The 22,225-nt window shown below is 43.9% G+C and overlaps 1 protein-coding gene across 3 annotated transcripts in view; it reads right to left on the reverse strand.

Annotated features, from left to right (window-relative positions):
- The window catches only part of LOC147111948 (coiled-coil domain-containing protein 169-like), a 108,813-nt gene that overhangs the window by 22,530 nt on the left and 64,058 nt on the right, over window positions 1-22,225 (reverse strand). Inside the window, exons 5-6 of one of the 3 annotated variants that reach the window (XM_085999364.1) lie at window positions 15,029-15,127; window positions 5,846-5,899 (exon numbers count right to left, since the gene is read on the reverse strand). In XM_085999364.1, coding sequence (XP_085855490.1) covers window positions 5,846-5,899; window positions 15,029-15,127 — 153 coding nt within the window. The remainder of the gene's footprint in view (window positions 1-5,845; window positions 5,900-15,028; window positions 15,128-22,225) is intronic. The other 2 variants (XM_085999366.1, XM_085999365.1) reach the window with 2 other exon arrangements.

Here is a 22,225-nt window from a genome sequence, read left to right on the forward strand (position 1 = left end):
AACGAGTCCTGGGTGCCCTTGTGCACCAGTCGCTGAAGGTAAGCATGCAGGTGCAGCAGGCGGTTAAGAAGGCAAATGGTATGTTGGCCTTCATAGCAAGAGGGTTCGAGTACAAGAACAAGGATGTCTTGCTGCAGTTGTACAGGGCCTTGGTGAGACCACATCTTGAGTATTGTGTGCAGTTTTGGTCGCCTTATCTGAGGAAGGATGTTCTTGCCATGGAGGGAGTGCAGCGAAGATTCACCAGACTGATACCTGGGATGGCAAGAATGACGTATGAGGAGATGTTGGGTCGATTGGACTTATACTTGTAGGAGTTTAGAAGAATGAGAGGGGATCTCATTGAAACTTATAAAATTCTAACAGGACTGGACAGATTGGATGCAGGAAGGATGTTCCTGATGGCTGGGGAGTCCAGAACCAGGGGTCACAGTGTAAGGATAAGGGGTAAGCCATTTAGGACAGAGATGAGGAGGAATTTCTTCACCCAGAGTGTGGTGAACCTGTGGAATTCTCTACCACAGAAGGCAGTGGAGGCCAATTCATTAAATATATTCAAGAAGGAGTTAGATATATTTCTTAAGGCTAAAGGGATCAAGGGATATGGGGAGAAGGCAGGGACAGGGTACTGAATTTGGATGATCAGCTATGATCTCATTGAATGGCGGAGCAGGTTCGAGGGGCCGAATGGCCTACTCCTGCTCCTATCGTCTATGTTTCTATCCCTTTAAGTAACATTCCCCAATCCATCCTTGCCAACTCGTGCCTCATACCATCGTAGTTTCCTTTATTTAAATTCTGGACCCTAGTCTCTGAGTCAACTACTTCACTCTCCATCTTAATGAAGAATTCTATCATATGATCGCTCCTCCCCAAGGGGCCTCGCACAACAAGATTGCTAATTAATCCTTTCTCATTACATAATACCCAGTCGAAGATGGCCTGATCTCTAGTTGGTTCCTCGACATATTGGTCCAGGAAACCATCCCGTATACACTCTAGGAATTCCTCCTCCACAGTATTGTTACTAATTTGGTTAGCCCAATCTATATGTAGATTAAAGTCACCCATGACAACTGCTGTGCCCTTATTGTACACGTCTCTAATTTCCCGTTTAATGTCATCCCCAACCACAGTATTATTGTTTGGGGGTCTGTATACAACTCCCACTAACGTTTTCTGCACCTTGGTATTTCTCAGCTCTGCCCATACAGATTCCACATCATCAGAGCTAATATCCTTCCTTACTATTGTGTTAATCTCCTCTTTAACCAGCAATGCTACCCCACGTCCTTTTCCTTTTTTCCTGTCCTTCCTGAATATTGAATACCCCTGGATGTTGAATTCCAAGACTTGGTCATCCTGGAGCCATGTCTCTGTAATCCCAATTATATCATATCCGTTTACATCTATTTGCGCAGCTAATTCATCCAACTTATTATGAATGCTCCTCGCATTAAGACACAAAGCCTCCAGGCTTGATTTTTTAACACTCTTAGTCCTTTTAGAATTATTATTTACTGTGGCCCCTGTTTGATTTACACCCTTGATTTCTTTTGCTTTTCTCCTTCCTGTCTTTTGTTTCTATCCTTGCTTCCCCTTCCTCTGTCTCCCTGCACAGGTTCCCAACCCCCTGCCATTTCAGTTTAAACCCTCCCCAACAGATACCTGTTAGAGGGTGGGGAAAGACCTAAGAGCAAGCCCCAGAGATCGGTAACTTCATAGCATTTTTAACTTACATTGATGAGTTGGATTCAGAAACTAATGCAAATTGGTCAAATTTATAGACGATTCCATACTACGAACACTAGATTCAGAGGAGGCAGCGCAGAGAAATTACAAAACGAGTTGGACAAAATATAAAAGTATGCAGACCAATGGCAGATGAAATTTAAAGTGGACAAGTGTAAATAACGGCACATGCTTAAAATTAAATTTGAGAATAGGACTTGCATTCAAACTGGTAAAGGGCAAATTTAAGACAGGTTTTAGAAAGTTCTTCTTTAAAACATGGAATGCAGTTCTGGATAGTGTTGTGGCTGTGAGAATCCGGGAATCATTTAAGATGGGAATCATATGTATAAATTCAAGTGTAGCCATTGACCAAATAATCTTACCCATGATTCCCTGTGGGTATGGAAATGTTAAAGACTGTTCGAATGTAGCCGCGAGGACAGTCAAAAGCAGTTTTGACTAAGCGGATAACAAACAGCCACAGGCTGCGAGTGAAGGCCAAATTGTTAAATAACATATTATAATGCTAAGTAGGAATTAGAGTTCGCTTAACAAAACTAATTGTAAAGATATTTAAAAGATAATTAGTATAAGGACATAAAATGAGAGAGATCATGGGAGTTAAGGTATCCACCTGGTAGATTAAAGTGTCCAGACTAGTGAAACAGCGCTGATAATGGGCTGGGCCTTTGGTATAGAAAGGCCTTGCACTGTTTGAAGCTAGAAATAAGAGAGATAAGGTAAATTCCAATGAGGTGAAGAACGTATAAACAAGATAACGATGAACAGGGTAGAGTTGTTGGAAAATTACTAAGGCAGGCGGAGTCAGGATGCTACCCATGACAATGGTATTTTGACCATTAGAACCAATTAAAAAAAGGTGATTTTGTTAAAGACCATATATGGACACTGGCCAAACTAATTTTTGATAAGAAAAGGGTTAAAACCTCGATACTCAAAGAACAACTTCACACAGACCTACTGCGACAACATAGGAGCAGACTGAAGACGATGTCACCTGTGTCCGAGACCAAGGGCTGTGAGCTACTCGTTGAACGATCGCCTGTTGTTAAGTATATTACGCTGTAAGCTTAATAAATCTTGATCTATTGCCCAAGTACTACTGGTTGCTACCTATTCTGGGTGTCTCGTCCAAGAACTCCGAGAGATCATTAAGATCTTACAAATTGGATGGCACAATGGGAGTATCATTCTGGAAGGGTAAGTTAAGGTGGGTTCAATGGCTTTCCTCATCCTTAAATACCAAATGATTTTATGACTGGAGCTCCAGCCAACTGTTGAGCAGACGAGCTGGTGAAGGGTTGGCTCCGCCGAATTTTGTGAGGCCAGCTGCTCCTCCTAAATTTTATGTTTTTTCTGTGCAAGGAAAACAAGTGCAGGGAATCTGACCAGCAGAGGGGTTGACTGAGCGGGGTGGGGTGCGGAGAAGTTCTTAAAGGACTGTTGTTTGCCATTAACGGGGAATACCATTTGGTCCGCTGAACAAACCCTTTTCTGGTAAGAATAATGTAAACAGGAAGGAATGCGAGAAAAAAAAATACCTCGAAGGTTCTGCTGCAGGAGGTACGCTAAAATAGGGCAGCTTAACGGAGAGGTGGCCAAACTTCTGTCTTTGTTAAAACTTTGGAGGGAGGCTGCAGAGAGTAAATCAAGTCTCCCAGGTCCATATTAGTTGGGAACAAATGAGGAGGAGGTTTTGTGGTATCCGAAGGGGGGCACCCACCTTTGAATACATTATTTTACTATTGGGGATAGTTTGCATGGGCCAAACAATTGTGAGCTGCAACAACCCCAGGCAGGAAGCATGCAAAGCATAGAGCCAACTTTTCCCTTCTTCTGCACACTCTTTTATTGCAGAGAAGCTAAAGTACACACTTTTTGTGGGGCAAATAGCTTGCTTGCATTGTAACACAAAAACATTGGAAGGTGTGCTCCAAAACAACACTGCCATCAGAAACTATGTGCATACTGCAGTACAAAGCATCCACATAAGGAGGGATGTGCACTGACCACAGGGGTGGCTGCTTGGTCCTCTGGATACTGTGTGTATCCTGTCGGGAGTAGGTTGCCCAGCACCATCCTATGAGCAGGGTAAGGCTACCTGCGAGCAGCCCTGCTTCTTTCTGGACCCCCCCCCCTGCAGGGCCATGTCCCACACCACAAAGCTTCTTCACCTATCGCTGCTGCTGCTGCTCCTGTTCCCTTTCTTCCAGTAGCAAGTAAGTAGTGGCCACCATCACTCTCATCTTTCAGTAAAGCAAGTAACTCTCGGTGCCAACATAATGGCTGAAATCCAAGAAGTGCAAAACAAAATCACAATTGCAGCAAAAAATCGTTCACAGAAAAGCTCCTTCAACTTTTCAAATAGATACTAATGATGTGACTACTTGCAGGTGAGTGTCCCTTTAAATATCACTGAATAGGCTGCAGAAAATGTTTTTTGAGAGAGTAGTTGGGGAAGTGTAGCCAGAAACTGAATATACTTCAACATCTGTGGTTTTCAGAGGGAGCAGTTCAAAGCACATAATAGTAGCTGAAATTCTTTGTGATGCCAGCAAATAGACACTGCTTAATAGTCAAGAGATCTCTAACTGACCTTGGAGGTTACCACAAACACATTTCAAATTTGGCAGGAACAGATCAAAGTGTACAGTACCTGATGGTAGTATAAAAACATTGGGCCGGATATTCCGTTCCCTATGGGTGGGTACGTGCTGTGTACTCACCCGTAGGGAGATCGGAAATGCCGGTTTCAGGCATGCACAGCGCATGCGCTGAAAACCGGCATTTCCTATCTGTCAAGAATCCTCTTGACAGATCCTCCGGCTGCCCTGGAGAAGGGTCTCTGCGGGCGGATAGTTCCGCTTTTTGGAGACCCTCCGCCCGCAGAAAACCCTTACAATTCTTACGCCTGGTAAAAGCAGGCATAAGGTCTGCTTTTACCAGGATAAGAGTAGAAAAAAGTTTTTTTTTTAAATTTCACTGATTTATCATTTAAAAAATACTTTTAAAAAGACAAGTTTATTTTTAGCCCCGTAAAATTATATTTTTGTTTAAAATACTTAATTTATTGCAATTTCAAGTCATTTTAAAAATGTGATAAAAAAAATGTATTTAAAGTTTTACTATGTTTTTTCATTGACCTCCATTCATGTATTTGACAGGTCTTCCTGTCAAATGTATGATGGGAGATTCCCTTCTGTGATTGGCTCCCCATGGCCCATGTGACCCCAAGGACGCTGCAAACTACCTGCGCCCCAGGGATACATGGGCCTTGCGCACTTGCAGTTTGGAGGCCCAGCATCGGAACTGTGCGCGTCCCGGGAGCCCTCAGGTAAGGGCGCAGAATTTTCCAGATCGCAGGCCACTGGAGGCCTGCGATCGGAAAATACGGGCCATTAACAACAGTACACACTCAAACTGTAATGACATTGATAGCATAATTGTTTCTTTAATGTGTCCTTTTATATTTATGGTAAGTTGGGACGTTTTAAATCCAAAACTATTTGACCTTCAGACTATAGTATTTTTCAACTTGCATTCTAATAGTCTAAATTACAAATTATGAAATGAAAAGGGCCTTAGCATCACAATTTCTTTTAAAAATTAAATAGTTGCAAAAATTATGATTAAAATAACATTGTTCTGTTGAAATTTGTCCACTTATGATTTGACTTTTTTTGTTTAAACATGGAGAGTTGACTTGAATGAGTTATAGTTAAGGAGCCAAAGTTCCATTAGCAGGAGATAGTCATAAAACCGAGGAGGTTTAAACATCAATTGTGTATCCTAATGCAGCTCCATCATACTGTTGAGTTCATAATTCCTTCCAGGCAGTATGACAATGATTTCATCATCAATCAATACTTAAAAAAAAATCAATGCAATGAACAGAAAGAGACAAACAGATGTTAATGTGGATCAGATTTCTTTGCAACAATTTTGAATCTTAATCTTTTCTTCTGTGTTCGTTTTAACAAGGTTGTAAATTAGTTTTCAAAATCATTAAAACTAATGCCAATGAACATATTGGGATTTCTTGTTAAGTACCCCATGATTCCAATTTGTTTAACAAACATAATGAACTTACTTGTGCAATTTCTGTCAGGTATGTGCGACGTTCATCATTGGCTTTATGATAAGCCTGGAAGAAAAAGTTGTTGAACAAAAAATGACAATCAGCTAACTGATTTAATTAGATAACGAGAATTGATGTTACTTTAGCTCAGTGCTGTCCAATAGAAATTGCTGACTAGCCACATGTGGCAACACTGTTTTAGCCACATGCACTAATTTTAGTGGAAAACAACCTCTTCGCCCTGCTCCCGTCCGGTAAGAGATACCAAAGCATACGGTCTCGTACCAATAGGTTTCGAAACAGCTTCTACCCCCAGGCCATAAGACTCATGAATGATTAATTTATTATTATTTATTACTGATGTTTTATTTATTATTACTGTCTTTCTATTAGTATTTCTATTAGTATTTTTATCATTGTTATGCCATATTTTATTCCAATGTTGGGAGGACTCGTAAAAATTAACATTTCATTGTGCAGTACACAGTCTGCTGCATATATGACAAATAAAATTGAATTGAATTGAATTGAATTGAAAATGTCTTACATTCACACAATACAGGTAAATAAAAGCAGCCCGCTTGATTGGCACCCCATCCACCACCTTAAACATTCACTCTCTCCACCACCGGCGTACCGTGGCTGCAGTGTGTACCATCTACAAGATGCACTGCAGCAACTCACCAAGGCTTCTTCGGCAGCACCTCCCAAACCTACGATCTCTTCCACCTAGAAGGACAAAGGCAGCAGGGCGCGTGGGAACACCACCACCTCCAAATTCCCCTCCAAGCCACACACCAGCCTGACTTCGAAGTATATCATCGATCCTTCATCGTCGCTGGGTCAAAATCCTGGAACTCCCTAACTGCACTGTGGGTGCAACTTCACCACACGAACTGCAGTGGTTAAAGGTGGCGGCTCACCACCACCTTCTCAAGGGCAATTAGGGATGGGCAATAAATGTTGGCCTTGCCAGCGACGCCCACATCCCATAAAAATGAATAAAAAAATATATACTTCACATATGTATACTTGTTGTGTATGTCCCTTTAAGGGAATAACTGGTCTTAGACTGCAGTACCAGCAGTGACCACCCCTGTATAAAAAGGCCCTAGCAGGCTTCTGTAGTTTCAGTTTCAAGCTGCCTCTTGTTCAGTAAAGTACCTGTTAAACTGTTCTCCCGAAGTCCGTGTATTATTGAGGCGCGGACTTTACAGTGGCGACGAGTAAGTTCGAACTCACCTGCAGTGTGGCATCATCTCACGGGAATCTCGCCTGAAAGGGAGGTCCTGGAAGGTCGTAGTCTGAGCAATGGGCGTCGACCGAGGGCAACCACCCAAAGAATCCATCGGTGTTTGGAGAATTGCGGGAGAGACTGTGGTTCCAGCGAATCGTGCTGGTAGCAGGTAGCGCGCTGACCCTTCCGGACTGTGGCGGGCTCAAGCTCGATCGAGCGGCTCTACAAATCGGGCCGCGCAGCGTCGCCGGGAAAAGAAAACAAGAGAGAGAGGGTGGAGCGCACAGGGTCGGTGCTCGAGAACAGGACAGCGGAGAGAAACTAAACAGGGGGGGAAGGAAAGCGAGACGCGCCGAAGCTGCGGGTCGCCGCCATTACCCCGTAGAACGCTAGGAGCAGCGTGGCAGTAAGGGGAAGAAGCAAAAGCGCGGGAGGCGCCATTTTATCCCGTCGGGGAAGAAGCAAAAGCGCGGGAGGCGCCATTTTATTCCATTGGGGAAGAAGCTAAAGCGCGGGAGGCGCCATTTTAAATCGGCCAAGATGCCGAAAAGTGGCAGCATCACTGCTTTCGACAACGAGGTAGAAGACTGGACCACGTATGTGGAAAGAATTGAAGTGTACTGCAAGGCAAATGAGGTGGCTGTTGGAAAGAGGGCGTCGGTATTATTAAATCTGATGGGTGCGAGTACGTACGGCCTATTGCGGAATTTAATTACCCCAGCTAAACCAATGGAGAAAAGTTTTGAGGAGATTGTTCATATCTTACAGGAACATCTAAGCCCTACACCACTGCTGATAGCAGAAAGATTCAAGTTCCATAAAAGAAACCAGCACAAAGATGAGAGCAATGCTGACTATCTTACGGAACTACGCAAGTTATCGAAGCACTGCCAGTTCGGAGCAGGACTGGCAGACACCTTACGGGATAAGTTTGTCTGCGGGCTCCAGAGTGAAGGAACCCAGAAACGGCTACTTTCAAAAAAGGACCTGACGCTAGAACAGGCTTTCAGCGTGGCAGTATCCTATGAAGCAGCAGCATGGGGAGCTGCGGAAATACAACAGAAACCACAAGAATACAGCGCTAACGAAATGGCGTATGGAGCCGAAAAGTGCTATCGCTGCGGCAGAACAACCCATGAGCAGAAGGACTGCTGGTTTAAAGAAAAATATGCAGGGAATGCGGGAAAATGGGACATATAGCAAGAGTCTGCAGGTCGGGAAAGAAGACCAACACGACAAGAACTACTAAGGAACAGTACAGGAAAGTAAAGAAACTGACAGATAGTAGTTCAGAAGATCAGGAGAGTGATAAGGACTCCGGGAGCAGGCGACTAAGTTGTTTAAAGTTACACAACGTGATCGCAAAAGAAGATCACCGAACCATTTGGGTCACCCTCATGATAGCAGGGTCCCCAGTGAAGATGGAATTGGACACAGGATCAGCCCTAACTGTCATGAATCGACGAGACTATGAGCGGCTATTCTCACACATACCCTTAAAGGACACGTCCATTGTATTGAAGACATACACGGGGCAAAAGGTCTACCCCAGAGGAAAAATAAGGGTGCCAGTTGAATATAACGGAAAGGAAACACAGAAACTATACATGTATACACTACGAGATGGAGGACCACCATTATTGGGACGTGAATGGATCCGAAGACTACAATTGGATTGGCATTCCATTCTGGCACTAACTGTGACTGACAAAAAAGATGATGACGTCGCACCTGGACGTCTGTCACAAATTCTATCTGACGCGGAAGAGGTGTTCCAACAAGGACTTGCGACTCTAAAAGGAGTAAAGGCAACCATAAAGATTGAGGATAACGCAACCCCAAAATTTTTCAAGGCCAGACCGGTGCCATACGCCCAGCTGTGGAAGCTGAACTGGAGAGTCTGGAGCGTTCGGGGGTGCTGTCTAAGGTGGACTGGAGCGAGTGGGCCACACCCATCGTTCCTGTAATGAAGAAAGCATTGAGCAGCATGCCTGGGGAGCCAAGGAAGGTTCGCATCTGTGGGGACTTCAAGATGACTGTGAACCCAGTCCTGCACACAGTACAGTATCCGTTTCTGCGGATAGAAGATATTTTCGCCTCACTATCTGGAGGGAAACATTTTACAAAGATTGACCTGGCTCAAGCATATCTACAAATGGAGGTGGAAGAAGCATCTAGGAAATACCTCACGATAAACACTCACAAAGGCCTTTACCAGTACAATCGACTGGTATTTGGGGTAGCATCGGCCCCGGCTATGTGGCAGAGGGCAATGGAACAAGTCCTGCAAGGGATCCCGGGGACCCAGTGTTATTTGGACGACATCCTGGTTACGGGCGAAAATGACAATGAACACCTTGCCAACCTGGAACAGGTGCTCACGAGATTGCAGGAATATGGGCTACGAGCCAACCGTCCCAAATGCGAGTTCTTCAGGAGACAAATCTCGTATTGTGGCCACATGATTGATGAGGAAGGGTTGCATAAGTCGCCGGACAAGATTGAGGCTGTAGTCAAGGCTCCAGCACCAGAAAATGTGTCGCAACGGAGGTCGTTCCTCGGGTTGGTGAACTACTACCATAAGTTCTTGCCGAATTTATCTACGATTCTGCACCCACTGAACGCCCTCCTTCAAACTGGTGTAACATGGAAATGGAGTGATGAGTGTAAGCGTGCCTTTCAGGAATGTAAATGCCAAATCACTTCAAAAGAAGTATTGACCCACTACAACCCAACACTACCAATTCAGTTGGCATGTGATGCGTCACCCTACGGCATTGGAGCGGTGCTGTCACACAAATTCCGTGACGGTTCAGAGAGGCCAATAGCCCTTGCATTGCGCTCGCTAACCTCAGCCGAGCGTAACTACGCTCAGATTGACAGGGAGGCCCTCAGCCTGGTGTGGGGGGTGAAGAAGTTCAATCACTATCTGCACGGGCAGAAATTCACCCTACTGACTGATCATCAACCCCTTGTCTCAATTTTTAACCCAAAGAAGGGCGTTCCGGTGATGACGGCGCAACGGCTGCAAAGATGGTCACTTTTTCTAGGAGCACATCAGTATGACATAGAGTACAAAGGTACGAAACAACATGGAAACGCTGATGGGCTGTCGCGACTACCGTTGCCTACGGCGGAAGAAGCACCTGCAGTGGACCCGGTGGAGATATTCCATGCGACCATAGTCGAATGTTTGCCTGTTACAAACGCAAGTATTGAGAAGGAAACCCGAAATGACCCGACACTCTCTCGGGTCTATGATTTGACGGTGAAGGGATGGCCAGCATATGGCGACTCACTGTTGCCAGCATTCTCGCCAAGGAGGGAACAGCTGTCAGTGTGCCGGGGAACCTTGATGTGTGGATCCTGAGTGGTAATTCCACCCAAGTTGAGAGATAGAGTACTCAATGAGCTTCACGAGGGTCATCTGGGAGGGGTAAAAATGAAGAGCCTAGCCAGGGCGTTTGTGTGGTGGCCGGGAATCGATTAAGAAATTGAGGATATGACCAAGAGATGCACAGGATGCCAGAAGGTCCAAAACGATCCACCACAGGCTCCGCTACATCCATGGGAGTGGCCCTCATCTCCATGGCAACGGGTACACATTGATTTCGCTGGTCCATTTATGGACTCAATGGCCTAGAAATTCAGTGGGCTTTGCGCCCAGTTACCGCCCAAAGAGGGCTTCTGCGCCAGTCTGGAAACTTCGGGCTAAATTCAGTGACGCGCTAATTGCGGCGGTAGCCGGTAGCGCTGCGCCGCCACCGATGGCGTCATCGGTGTGCGCAGTGCCCCGGTTCCGCCCTGACACCGGCCCGACCCCAATCTTCAGTAGCGGCCGCCTCTTCCGTGGCGGCCGCTAATAACATTCAGAGACCGGGTCCGTACTGCAGCCTTAGTGGGGCGCTTTAAAAGGTGGAGGTGCGGCCGGCCGCTTTTTCGGCGGCCGCCTGCCCGCACCTCCTTCCCCGGCTCCCCCCCCCCCCCCCGCCCCGCGGCATTGCCGGCTGGTTTCCGGGAGCCCGGCACTTCTCCGTTGTGCCGGGCTCTTTTGCCGGCACTCGCGATCGGGGCTCCGGCTGTTGCAGGCACCTCCCCCTTAAGAGAGGGAGGAAGGCCTGCAGTACCGCAGCCTGCCGCTCCGCTGCGGGTGGTGCTGCGGCAACTAGCGCGCTGATATTCAGTTTCAGCGCCCCAAGCGGGGGCGGCCACACCCTTGAACAGCGGCCGTCCTCGACTTGGGGCGCTGAAACTGAATATCCGATGGGTGCGAGTGGCTCCGCGCCCAGCGGTAAATTCTGGGCGCAAGCGAGCTGGCGGGGCTATACCTAATTTCTAGCCCAATGTTTCTAATCGCTGTGGACGCCCATTCGAAATGGCCAGAGGTCATTAAAATGTCCTCCACCACCACAGAGAAAACTATTGCAGTCCTAAGGACCATCTTCGCCAGGAATGGGTTGCCAGAACAGATCTGTTCCGACAATGGCCCACAGTTTGTGTCTGAGGATTTCCGGAGGTTCCTGAAGAATAATGGGGTGAAACATTACACATCTGCCCCATATCATCCAGCCACAAATGGATTGGCTGAGAGGTTTGTTCAGACCTTTAAAAAGGCCATAAAGGCAATGTATAATGACGACATACCACTGCAACACAAGGTGGATAACTTCCTGTTTGCTTACCGGAATGCGACACATGCAATAACCAACCAAACTCCAGCCGTACTGTTTTTCAACCGGAGACTAAGATGTCGCTTGGATTTGCTCAAACCAAACATAAGACGAGATGTTGAGGATAAGCAGTTCCAGCACATAAATGAGAAGCCAACCAGGAGCTTCAAGATAGGGCAACCAGTCTTGGCCCGCGACTACCGAACAGAAAAATGGCAGCCAGGCATGATATGCACACAGCAGGGACCACTAATGTACACAGTGGACGTTGGAGAGAGCATCGTGAGACGCCATGCTGACTAGATTCTAGAGTCACAAGAACAAGCCAAACCTGTACCACAAGCATGTGCATCTGGTAATGAGCCCGAAGTACAGATTGCGTCTACCTCAGAAGCAGGGGTATTGGAAGCTGACGAACCAACCAATGACAATGAGCCAGAATTGACTCCACCGCCAGAACAGGATACTCGAGAAAGGCGCTATCCAGTCCGGATCAGGAAGCCTCCTCAAAGACTGAACTTATAAATGACTATTCCAGTTGATGTATATATTACTGAGAAAATTGTAATTGTAATTAGTTATTATTTAGTTGTTAAATGAATGTTATGTACTGTTTATCTAAAAGGGGAGGAATTGTTGTGTATGTTCCTTTAAGGGAATAACTGGTCTTAGACTGCAGTACCGGCAGTGACCACCCCTGTATAAAAAGGCCCTAGCAGGCTTCTGTAGTTTCAGTTTCAAGCTGCCTCTTGTTCAGTAAAGTACCTGTTAAACTGTTCTCCCGAAGTCCGTGTATTATTGAGGCGCGGACTTTACAATACTTACTTAACAAACATCAACCATCATTCAGTAACTAAGGTAGTAAAGCACTCAAAATTATCAAAAAATACTTGCACACTCTGGTTACCATTTAACCAACAAATGCACAAAAAGGCTAAAGTATACATGCATATGGCGTACTAATATCACTATTGAGATCACGTACTCAGCGATGGTGTCTATTACTCATTTTTCTTTACTAATCAGAGATGCAATTAGCTACTTCTAGTTTCCCAATTGGCCACATGTGGCTTGTGGCGAACATGTTGGTCAACACTGCTTTAGCTCAATAGTAACTGCTAGACATGAAATAGTTTGTATTAATTACCAGCATTTTGCAGCTTAGAAGAAATGATTCCCTAGAAATAAGCTACTTGTTGTCTAGATTCATGTATACATTTTATCATTTTTATATCTAATGCAGTCCATGACAATTAACAGACTTGTTAATGAGCACATTTGTTTAAAACAATCAATTGCTCAGCTAGATTGATTTCTTATACTTTTTAACACAAAACATATTAGCTTATAGTAACAGTTTAGATTGGGGGGGTTGCTACTTTGCTGACAATTTATGGGCAAGAATTCAAATGATTCAAATAAGGAACATATTATAACAAGCTTGGGTGCAGTTTTGAAGAATTGGAGAACATATTGAAAGAAACAGCTATCTTTTTAGACATCATTCATAAAAAGGAAGATCGCTAAGGTTGCGTAAATATAGTTTCAATATAAAGTACTTGCTCCCATTAAGATTGAGATCATTTAAAATCTCTTCCCCGAGAGGCTGGAGACAAGCTATTTCAGGTCTCCTAGTTCAAAAAGACCAGTTTAGATGAACCAAGCATAACCGCTCCATTAGTTAGTATTTTCTCATCTCCCTTTGAAGTACTGACTTCATACTGGGCTCCAGTACCCTGCCCAAGTGGCTGATAGTGAATGCTGGCAAACTACTTAATTGTGGCGAGGAGGGGAGGGGGGCATCAAAACCAAGCTAATCCTCTCCTCATTTGATGTCCACACACAAGCACTTCTAATAGCTGGCAGCTGGACTGTGTTCCCCTCCCCTCCACCCGAGGGGTGCTGCAGCCTATTGTAGTACCTCCACGTCTGCCTTGGCTGAGACCAGCCAATTCAGCACTCACCAGAGTTAAAACCTGGGACCTTCTTGGTCTGTTTGGCTTAACTGCTCATTGAACAAACTGGTTGACCTACCAAAAGAACCCAGGACCAAACTTCTTAATTGCAATGATGCACTGGGGTCAGCATCCAAGTCTAGGAAGGCTACCAATCCCTGCTACTGTCACTCAGGAGACCCAAAATAATGGGCCTCCAGAAATCTGCATGTTTATTCCTCAGGTTTCCCAGCGCAAGTCTCCCCTTTAACATCTTCAAATTTCTCTGCTCAGGATCTTTTTTTCTATGGTTGTAACAGTTGGATTATCACACAGGATCTTGATAAAGCAGTTACATCATTAATTACTATTGAGCTGTGCTAGTAATTAATTACTTTGATAGCAGTCAGACTATTTGCACTGAATTAAAGCAGCAACCTCAATTAGGAATCATCTTTTGGTGGGTTGGGCCCACTTGAAGAAAGCCACAGGAAGAATCGTTAAACATTTATGCATTTTCTCAAACTCTTAATGGGAAGTAACACTAAGCAAGACCCAAGCACATCTCAAAACTAGTATGTACTGAAAACAATGAATTTGATTTCTGGAAAAAGTCCAAGACCACAATAGATAATAGCAATTAAGTTATGTAACTCAACACTGAATTTGCCCCAACATACCTCGTACCCATTATAGCCCTGAAGTACTAGTCCATTTCTAACAGCAGTTAATGCAAACCCCTCCTCCTCGACCCAATAACATAACATTTTTAAACATAGTTCATATGTATATCTAGCATTACGGAGTTGATTTTATACAACCTGCTGGGGACATGCAGTACTCACTCCCTGCTCAACCTAAATCTCCTGCCAAAAATGACTTTGGCCCGGTCAATACTCAATGTGTAGTGCTTACCCAAACCTGTATAATTAAACAATATCGTCAATATATGCATCTGCTAGTACCATATCATTTGCAATTTACCACAGCCCAAGAAAACATGTAAACTTTGCACAATTCAAATTTGAAAAAATACTAATTCCCACAAAGCTTAGTGTGATGAGGTCTATACTCCCATCACCTATTGCAAACCTGCTGTTAGGAATTGGTTAATTCTTTAGGGCTCAGGTGCACAATGTTACCATTCTATGATTCTATGTTAGGATAAATTCACTGATCCCACACTTCCAACTGAGAGCCATGCTCAAAAGGAGTGCGAGTTGAACAGAGAAGTGCAATTCACCACTGAGAATGCAGAATCAGTAAATATATCCTGTTATTTTCACTTGGGATAAATGGATATACTTTTAACTAAGAGGCTTCCACACTGCCAAACAGAAGATGGGAGACAAACCTTTGCTTCTTGGTCTATTCTCCACTCATAATGTTTCAGCTGGTTTTGAAGGCTTTTCTTCTCTTTCTCCAGTTGCTTTATCAGTTGTTTTAGCGCACCCTGCAAAAGTTCAGTATTATTTTTGGAGATGCTGTGATCTGCTGCCTCTTCACCCCCCAAAAAAATTCCGTAATATTTGACAACTTTAGTGTGAAGTTCTCAGTATTTAAATCGTGCTTTATTACATTTTTTATTACATTTGAAATTTGAGAAATCGGCACGATGCCAAGTCAGAATTTATTACAAACAAAATATTTCAAGGTTTTATTGAAAGAAAATGTGAATAGTCAAACAGTAAAAGGGCAACATTGCAGTTGGATAGGGGAAGTATTTCAATGCAAAATACAGTCTTCCTATTATGTTAATATACTAAAGTTGTATATTATAGAAGGAATCTATCTTTGAATAGTCTTATCACAACATTGCAAGTCTGAGTCATCAAGCATTTGCTCAGCTGATGCTGATAGCAGGTCAGTCAGCAAATTATCCCACAGAATCAACAAAAAATAGCATCTTTTTCAGTTCCGATGCTGATCCTGAATGGACTATAACATTCAGTATAGGCTAACCGTGCACAAGAGCCAACCAGTAATGAATTTTGAAATCACTGATGGCTTGAACTCCACAAAGCTGAAGTGAAGTAATCCAAAATGACATTTTTCTTACCAGCTAGCAGAAATTTGAAACTGCTCCAAGACTAAAGTAAATTATAGCAGGGACTCAAACTATTATTTAAATCTGGAAATTTCAGTCAATATTTTCTTTGCAAACTTTTATCCTTTTTGAATGATGTTCTCATTTGCATATTTTTCTCCCAATTACTGTTAACATCTTTGCAGTAAATTATGCAGTGAGAGAATGAACAGCTGTTTCAGCAAATACCGCATCTTAATTCTAATGCACCCAGCTTCCATCTGTTCCCTTACAGTAATTAAACATTTACAAGGCAATTATCAAACGTGTGGATTTGCTTAAAATCCTTTTTTAGTTCTTGTTCATGAGCAAATCCCATACAAGATCAACTAGTTTAATATTATAACATGGTGTTGTAAATATGTAAAGTTACTTGTCCCATGCTTCTTTGGAATTTCAGATAGCAGTTTGCACCCAAGAGATCAAAATTTGTAATTTTTTTGCTTGAGCAATTGATGGGAAATTGGCACTTTACGCAGGCAAGTCTCTATAGTGGGATGATTAAAGTTAACTGCATCGAGCTAGACTTTCAAACACATTTATTCCGATAGTGTGCATGAACATTGTTAATTGCATTTCTAGGTGCAATCTAGTAACGTTTTGTGTGATCAGTCAACTTTGAACAGAATGACGTTGTATGAACATTGCTAATTGCATGGTTGAATGTTGGCTTGTCAAATGTCATCTAATCAGCCACCTTTAAGAATGTAGAGGAATTAAAATAGAAAAGTGGAAAAAATATTGGGGCAGGTTGGGGTTAGTTTAGGAAGCTCTCAACAATTTAAAGTGTCTGCTGGAGAAAAAGAAAAAGTCTGTTATTGTAGTATATTATTAAAGAATTTTTTAACAAAATAGAAAGACTATTTCTCTGCTTCAAGAGAACAGAAAAGAATGGAAGGAACAAACCATCACTTGAAGTAGAATATGCGAGTGTCAATTCAAATTTGCACACTAAACATGCCACAACACACAGAACCATAGATACTGTCCTTCTATTTCAGATGATTGCTGGAGAGGATGTGGTCACAGTGGCAAACATATACATCACTTGGTCCTGTTCCTGAATCCAACCTTTTTAGGAAGCGATCTGGAATGCCGTAAGGGCCTATGGCCAGCATTGATATCCCCTCAAACCTACTCTCCCATGGGGGCCAGCTTCATACATTGATGAATACATGGCACAACTCACTGCTAGTGGTAAAAAGATATATGCACCACCCCACCCCCCCCCACCACCACTATGGCAAAACCCTACTGCTCCGACCACAAATATGTAGAATAAGTACCTGTGGGACATGTATTAGTCCGAGTGAATGATGTATGGACTCCCCCTAGAGCTGTGAAAATAACAAGCAGTCTGGACCTCTTTCCTGGAGACACACATAATATGCCCTGTAATGTACCTCTGCAGAGGAAGAGACTGCTTAATGCTAATGACAACACACACCACCACTGGTTCCTGGGTGTACTGAAAAAGTGAACCAACCCAATTACATCTATGGAGGGGGGGGGGGGGGGGGGGGGGGGAAGAAAAGGAAATAGCCCCCACCTATCCCATATTTACTGTGGACCTGAAGAATGTTAAATTACTGTACAAATATGTACAATTAAGCTGTAAATTCTGAGTTGCGAATATGTATTACTATATCAATGCGAGAATGTACAGCAGTACAATATCAGTGTGAGAATATGCAGTAGTGAGACTATACACCAGTTCGGTGTCGGTATGAGAATATACACCAGTACTATACCAGTGTGAATATCAGCATTTATCCGTTCTCCTCTGTAAAAAAATAAAATGTTTTGAAAATTTTAAATAAAAATTAATTTATAACTGGAACATTAGTCGTTAGATGTTTACCAGTTTTGTGCTTCAATTTATACTGATTGTTGGTATGGTTTCGTTTTTAAAAATAAATTGGGGGGGGGGGGGAATGAAAGAAAGGGTTCATTTAATCCCTTACAGACTTTGCTGTTTCTGTGTCATAATGGTTTTACAGTACCTGCTAAATTCCTTACAAGTGCAAGACTATGGTTAATGCAGTATACAGATTCTTTCAGAGAGGGAAATTATTAACTCTACAGGTCAAGCACCTCTAAAATGGCAGCCCCTTTGTATATTATACAGGGAACAGCCCCTTAGTATATTATAGGCAAGGCTGCTGATTTTCAGTTTTCAGAGATAAACATATAGAATTACAGAATGCTTCTCCAAAACACTGATAAAAATCTCAAACCTAATAGAAAAATAAGAATGGAATATGACTTATTCCATCACTGTAACCCAGTGGTCTAATCCACTGCATTTAATATAGCACCACAGAAAGATAGCTTGAGCCCTTTGGTTACCAAAGCAACATGCGGAACAACAGTGCTATCTGCTATAGACTTCACTTACTATCTCCTTCCTGTAATTAAAGTCGGTTCACACCACTGTCTCAGGATATATGTTTAATCCTCAAGATTCACATTACATTTGCTATTATTTGTATCATTTAGATAGCTAGACATGCTGAAACTCATTATCTCCCCATGATTCTAGGCAAATCTATTTTCACATAATTTTTCCACTCTTTCTGCAACCATGCATGTTCACAAAATGTGCACAAAACACTTTTATTAACTTCCAAAATGCCATTGAAATGTAGATTTTCAGGTGGCTAATTAGGCAGATAGTATTTCTGGTGAAGTCAAAATGGGCAATCTGTGCAGTTGGAAAATGTACACAGAATAGCATGGCACGCATACAAAAATAGCTAATAGTTGAAACGGAGAAGGCAGGGGTCAACGTTCTAAATCTCAAACAATATTTTCAGCATTATTGTGCAGGTAAGATATAGGCCAATTTAGGGGTGAGGTGTTTACGAATGGCCTGCCTTAGACCTGTCTGCATAAATGCTTCAGAGGGCAAGGTGATGAATAAATGTGGAGCTGGCCATCCTACCTTTCAGAGGGATTCATTAAACTGGCTACCTAAATTGAGGCTTAATGCGGCAGAATATGGGCCCGGAATTTGCTCTCAGCAGCAAATGAACGTTGCCTGCTGTGCATCTCGCCGACAGCTGCCCACAGAGTTTTTGTGGGCTTTAGAGCGCAGACTTCCTCTAATCTGCCGTCTGTTTCAGCACGGTGCCCTCTACAGGGGATCTGTGGCGTCTGCGAGCAGAGAAAGAAACAGCGAGGCTCTTCAACCAAGCAGATTGAAGAATCCTCACTGAGACATGCAGGGCTGGATTTTGCCAGCGCTCAGGGGGCGGGTTTGGAGGTGGGCCCGCTGTCAAAACAGTAAAGATTGACAACGGATAGAAAACCCGCTGTCAACCCGCCTCCACGCAAGTCTCCCAGGTGTCGGGTCTGCCTGCGCAGAACTGACCCAACACCAAGCAGCAGGGGAGACAATTTAGATCATTAAATGGCTTGTTAACAGCCAATTTAATGCTATTTTGAGGCTACCTTGCAATTTTACGTGCTCCCTCATGGGTAACCCGCTGCTCGGGGAATATGCCTGTCGTGAGTTGTGTCTACTTTGATGTATCTGATAAGCAGACAGCTGCAGAAGTGGTGTAAAGGATGCCATGTTGCAGAAGGTCAGTTACAGAGCTCAGAAACTGTTGGTTACTGCATTTGTAAGACAGAGAGATTTCTTTAGCTTGCAAATGTTTAGAGCCAACTGTATGTCCAGTGCGACCTCACTGGAACAACCTCTCTCACCACTGACATCTCACCTGCAGCTGCCATCTATTGCAGCAACATCGGTGCCCTTGGAAAAAACACACCTTGGTCCTCTGAATCCTTCCACGATCAGCCCCAACACCAACATCACCAGGCTAACCAACCTTCTCCACCATCACCTGATGCTGCACAGGACACAGGGCATCAACCCCTGACAACATTGCTGCCCGGGAGGCCAGCGATGGCATCACCATGGCCAGATTTACTTCACTCGACGCTGTAAACCCTGGCTGCCACATGATTCGCCAGGTTGACACCATCCCACACCAGCACCGTAAAGCATCCCTTTAATGTCCAAGCCATTCCATTCACACTCATCACTATAGCCGGGGGGGGGGGGGGGGGGCGGGGACGAAGTTATGTCTCAACATTCACTGGAACTCAGTAAGACACTTCTCAAGGTGTGCTCAGATCTGTCCAATAAGGTCAAGTGTTGAAAATATATATTTCACTGTATGACAACACATTACCAGAAACTTCACATGAACATTGGCTAAACCTCTCAAGTGCCTACCCTTGTGTGCTGTTAGTTGGTATGCTTGCAGTAGGATGAAGGTGAGTGTGAGGGATGGCTAGTGAGATGGGGAAGTGATAATGTAGGTAGAGAGGGATGGGTGGAGGTGCAAGGTAAGTTGGTGAGAGTAAGGCTGTGCAGGAGTATGGTAGGGAAGGCAGAGTGATGGGGATGCAATGAGTGGCACAGCAGGGTGAGGTTGAGAGTGGCATTGCAGTGACGTTTCATGATCTGCTGAGATTATTGAAAGGTTGGCGCCACTGCAGCCAGGCACTCCTGACGAAATCCCTGCTTGTGTCCTCCTGTGCAATGTACAACCAGGCTGTGTTGATCTCCTGGGGAGGTCTCTTCCGCCCATGGGAAGGGACGAGAATCTCCCTGCGTGCTGTGACTCCTTCCATAAGCATATGGAGGGAGTCATGCATGAGCTTGGGTGCAGCCGTGCACCTTTCTGCAGTGCTCATCAGTGTTTGCAGCACCCCAATACTGCAGAACAGACAGCACAACTGTCAAAATCAATGTAATTAAGGAAGTGGCCCTAGAAATAGTAGATGCATTGCTGGTCATCTTCCAAAATTCTATAGACTCTGGAACAGTTCCCATGGATTGGAGGGTAGCTAATGTAACCCCACTATTCAAAAAAGGTGGTAGAGAGAAAACAGGGAATTATAGACTGGTGAGCCTGACATCAGTAGTGGGGAAAATGCTAGAGTCCATTATAAAAGGTGTAATAGCAGAGCACTTAGAAAACAGTGACAGGATCGGACAAAGTCAACATGGATTTACAAAAGGTAAATCGTGCTTGACTAATCTACTGGAATTTTTTGAGGATGTAACTGGTAGAATAGATAAGGGAGAACCAGTGGATGTGTTGTATTTGGACTTTCAGAAGGCTTTCGACAAGGTCCCGTATAAGAGATTAGCGTGTAAAGTTAAAGCATATGGGATTGGGGGTAAGGTACTGACTTAAATAGAGAACTGGTTGGCAGAAATGAAGCAAAGAGTTGGAATAAATGGGTCTTTTTCCGAGTGGCAGGCAGTGACTAGTGGGTTACCGCAGGGATCGGTGCTAGGACCCCAGCTATTCACAATATATATAAATGATCTAGACGAGGGAACTAGATGTAATATCTAGTTTGCAGATGACACAAAGCTGGGTGGGCGTGTGTGCTGTGAGGAGGATGCCGAGAAACTCCAGTATGATTTGGACAGGTTGGGTGATTGGGCAGATGCAGTATAATGTGGATAAATGCGAGGTTATCCACTTTGGTGGCAAAAACAGGAAGGCAGATTATTATGTGAACGGCAATAGATTGGGAGAAGGGGGAAGTGCAATGAGACCTGGGTGTCCTTGTACACCAGTCGCTGAAAGTAAGCATGCAGGTGCCGCAGGCGGTTAAGAAGGCAAATGGTATGTTGGCCTTCATAGCGAGAGGATTCGAGTACAGGAGCAAGGATGTGTTAGAAACTAGGGGCGCCTAAAAATGTATATGGCTTTTAAATGATGAGTTTCGTTTGCCTGGGAAGCTTGCATTAGAATTTGAGACAGTCTTTTTAATCAGTTAGATTAAACATTCCACACAGGGGCCCATAGGATGGCCCTGCCAGGCTAGTTATCTGTTGTTTGTAAGTTAGAGTTTTGACTTTGTTAATGTATCTTTAATTTGGCCAGTGAAGGCCCAGCCTATGTTTCTTCCATTATTACTAATAACCATATTATAATCTCCACAGATAGAATTGGGAGTTTGTTTAGCAGAACTGCTTGTGAAGATAATCAAAAGTTAATTAGGAAAAGACATAGAATGAAAGAAATTTGAGGAGGATAAGGTATCCATCTTAGAATGGGCCGTTTGCTAGATGAAGGTGAGATAGCGACTGGTTAATGTGCGACAGCTCTGGCTGGGGCCATGATTAAGAGGGACAGGGCCGGGCCTTGTACTTGCTGGGAAAAAGGGGGAGAGAGTAAAAAGAGATAAGATGGATTCCAATGGAGGAACCTTCAAAATGTAAAAACAAGGATGAAGTAATGAGACCTTCTTTTGGGGAGGGCTTTCATCCAAACACCAAGACAAAGAACTTAAGCTGTCATTGGTTGATGAAGTTTTGGAAGAACCTCTATAGGTTAAATGGTCTCGTCAATAACTTGGCCTCAGGCCTACCCCTAAAAAGAGAATAAAAAGTGACACCCCAAGGGCTTGCACACAGACTGCGGAAGGGAG

Source organism: Somniosus microcephalus, chromosome 10, assembly GCF_052327205.1.
Source record: "Somniosus microcephalus isolate GS21.2 chromosome 10, FLI_Smic_1.0, whole genome shotgun sequence".
NCBI lineage: Eukaryota > Metazoa > Chordata > Chondrichthyes > Squaliformes > Somniosidae > Somniosus > Somniosus microcephalus.